This window comes from Antrostomus carolinensis, unplaced genomic scaffold, assembly GCF_000700745.2.
Source record: "Antrostomus carolinensis isolate BGI_N321 unplaced genomic scaffold, ASM70074v2 scaffold32696, whole genome shotgun sequence".
Taxonomy (NCBI): Eukaryota; Metazoa; Chordata; class Aves; order Caprimulgiformes; family Caprimulgidae; genus Antrostomus; species Antrostomus carolinensis.
The window spans coordinates 4221-6845 of NW_010321697.1; the positions used below are offsets into that span (position 1 = coordinate 4221).

At 63.1% G+C, this 2625-nt stretch overlaps 1 protein-coding gene across 1 annotated transcript in view; it reads left to right on the plus strand.

The window, feature by feature from the left end:
* Nucleotides 1-2619, plus strand: part of LOC104526551 (mitogen-activated protein kinase kinase kinase 6) — a gene marked incomplete at both ends in the record, with an annotated part of 6833 nt that extends 4214 nt beyond the window's left edge. Inside the window, 12 exon segments of the mRNA XM_029085459.1 lie at nt 1-48; nt 240-347; nt 418-467; nt 594-689; nt 992-1076; nt 1158-1291; nt 1360-1487; nt 1591-1727; nt 1917-2022; nt 2183-2270; nt 2272-2332; nt 2439-2619. The exon segment at nt 1-48 is cut by the window's left edge and continues 1 nt beyond it. Coding sequence (XP_028941292.1) covers nt 1-48; nt 240-347; nt 418-467; nt 594-689; nt 992-1076; nt 1158-1291; nt 1360-1487; nt 1591-1727; nt 1917-2022; nt 2183-2270; nt 2272-2332; nt 2439-2619 — 1222 coding nt within the window.
* Nucleotides 2620-2625: the final 6 nt, after the last annotated feature.

Here is a 2625-nt window from a genome sequence, read left to right on the forward strand (position 1 = left end):
TTCCTCCTCCAGGCGTGCCAACCTTCTGTCACCACACCACACTGCCCGGTGAGGGACCCCACTGAGCTGTGACCCCCCCCACCCAGACCCCCAGACATCCCTGGGGACCACCCAGCAGTCTGGGCTCACTGGGAGGCACCAAGCAGCCCACTGGTGCCAAGCTGGGTGGGAGGATGGGGGTGCAGGTTGGGGACCCAGTGAGTGGGGGGGGCTCACCCCACAGCCCCCCACTGCCACAGGTACTGGTCCTGGAGCCCAGCAAGGTCCTGCAGCCAGCTCAGCTGGCACTGCACGGTGACATGGAGGAGCCCACCCTGACACTTGCCCTCGTCTGCCCCACGGAGGAGGTAGGAATGGGGTTGAGATGGGCTGGGGGGTCCCCAGTGACCCCCTCCTCACCTGCCCCTTCTCCTGCAGAAAGCAGCATCCAGCTGGACCTTTGCAGCCACGACCATCCGGGGTGTCAGGTGAGCGTGTCCCCTGTCCCCTGGCTGGCAGGACCGTGGATGCCCCCATGTGCCCACAGCCGCCCACCCCATGGGCAGCACCAGCCCCAGTGCTGATGGGGTGGGGGGGGTCCCCTCTCCCTCCAGCATCTGCAAGTGCGATGAACGCGGCTGCTTCCTCTACGTGGTGCAGGCGGAGGAGGATTTCCAGCTCTACTTCCCCTCCCAGGAGCATTGCCGGTGGTGAGTGGAGGGGTGGGGGACACAGGGACCCCCACATTACTGGTGGGGACATGGGGGACCCCCCGTCACTGCCCTGGTGAGCGGGGAGGGATGGGAACAGGCTGTTTCTTCCCTACCTTCATTTTTGGGGGGAAGGGGTGTCCTAAGGACCCAACCCTTGCAGCTGGGTCCTGCAAAGCCCTCCCTTGTGTCACTGGTGGGGGACAGACTGGGAGAGGGGACACCACCCCCTCTGTGCCAGGGGGTCAGAGGGTCCCCAGCACCCTCACCAGGGCTTAGGACCGTTGTCATCCCACCGACAGGTTCTGTGAGCAGATCCAGTCCCTCCTGGCCAAGCAGGTGGTGGGCACTGAGGAGATGCCCAACCCCATGCAGCCCATCCTGGAGGTGAGACGGGGACACAGGGTGACATGGGGTGACACAGAGCACTGGGTGGCACAGGCTGCCACCCCACATCTCTGCCCACAGTACAGCTACGAGTACTCAGAGGAGGGCGAGCGGGTGGTCCTGGGCAGGGGGACGTATGGGACCGTCTACGCCGGGCGCTGCCTCAGCAACCAAGTGCGCATCGCCATCAAGGAGATCCCGGAGAGGGACAGCCGGTGGGTGCCATGTTGGGGGGTTCTGGGGGACCCTGGGCAGCCCCTCACCCCCGTGTCCCACCATGCAGGTACTCGCAGCCCTTGCACGAGGAGATCGCCTTGCACAAGCGCCTGCGGCACAGGAACATCGTGCAGTATCTGGGCTCCATCAGCCAGGATGGCTTCATCAAGATCTTCATGGAGGAGGTGCCAGGAGGTGGGCAGCACTGGGGATGGCATTTGGGGGGTCAAAGTGGGACATGTGACCATATGTGTCACCTAAATAGGGGGTGCTGTCCCTCTCTGTGCCCCCTCCCCAGGGAGCCTCTCATCCCTGCTGCGCTCCAAGTGGGGACCCTTGAAGGACAACGAACCCACCATCGTCTTCTACACCCGGCAGATCCTCGACGGGCTCAGCTACCTCCACGATAACCACATTGTGCACCGTGACATCAAGGTGAGGGGTGGGGGGGCATCACCCATCCTGGGGCCATGAGGCCTGACCCCCCCCATCTTGGGGTGCACTGGGGATCTAGGAGCTGCACCTCCACACCCAAAGTCCCTGGAGGGATGCTCAACAGCCCTGCTTGAGCTCCAGGAGCTTTTTGTGGCTTGGTTTTATTTTGGGGTGCTCTTCTTGTGCCAGGGAGACAATGTCCTCATCAACACATACAGTGGGGTGCTGAAGATCTCTGACTTTGGTACCTCCAAGCGACTGGCGGGCATCAGCCCCAGCACCGAGACCTTCACGGGTAAGGGCAGCCTGGGGCTGGGGGTGGTGGGATGCTGAGGACCAGGTGATGATGGGGGTTTACATCCTCATACCCCACATGGGGAGAAGGAAAACCCACCCCAGAGGGAGTTTGGGTTGGGGATATGGACTCTTCTCGCTCCTCCTCATCCTCTCCCCAGGCACCCTGCAGTACATGGCCCCAGAAATCATCGACCAGGGGCCATGGGGCTATGGGAAACCAGCAGATATCTGGTCCTTGGGCTGCACCAATGGCCTCAGGCAAAGCCCCCTTCTGCGAGCTGGGCAGCCCCCAGGCTGCAATGTTCAAGGTACCCATGAGGTTGGGCAGAGGATGGGAAGGTTCCCCAGCCCTGAAATTGTCCCTCCTTGGGGTGGCTGCTCCCTTTGCAGTCCCCACCAGTGCCTCCCCTCCAGGTGGGCATGTTCAAGATGCACCCAGAGGTTCCTGAATCCATGTCAGATAAAGCCAAGAAGTTCATCCTACGCTGCTTCCAGGCTGACCCGGCCGAGCGGGCAACGGCCACCGCGCTGCGGCAGGACCCCTTCCTCACCGGTGCCAGGAGGGCCCGGAGCCGACCCCTGCCCACGACGGGGGGTGAGT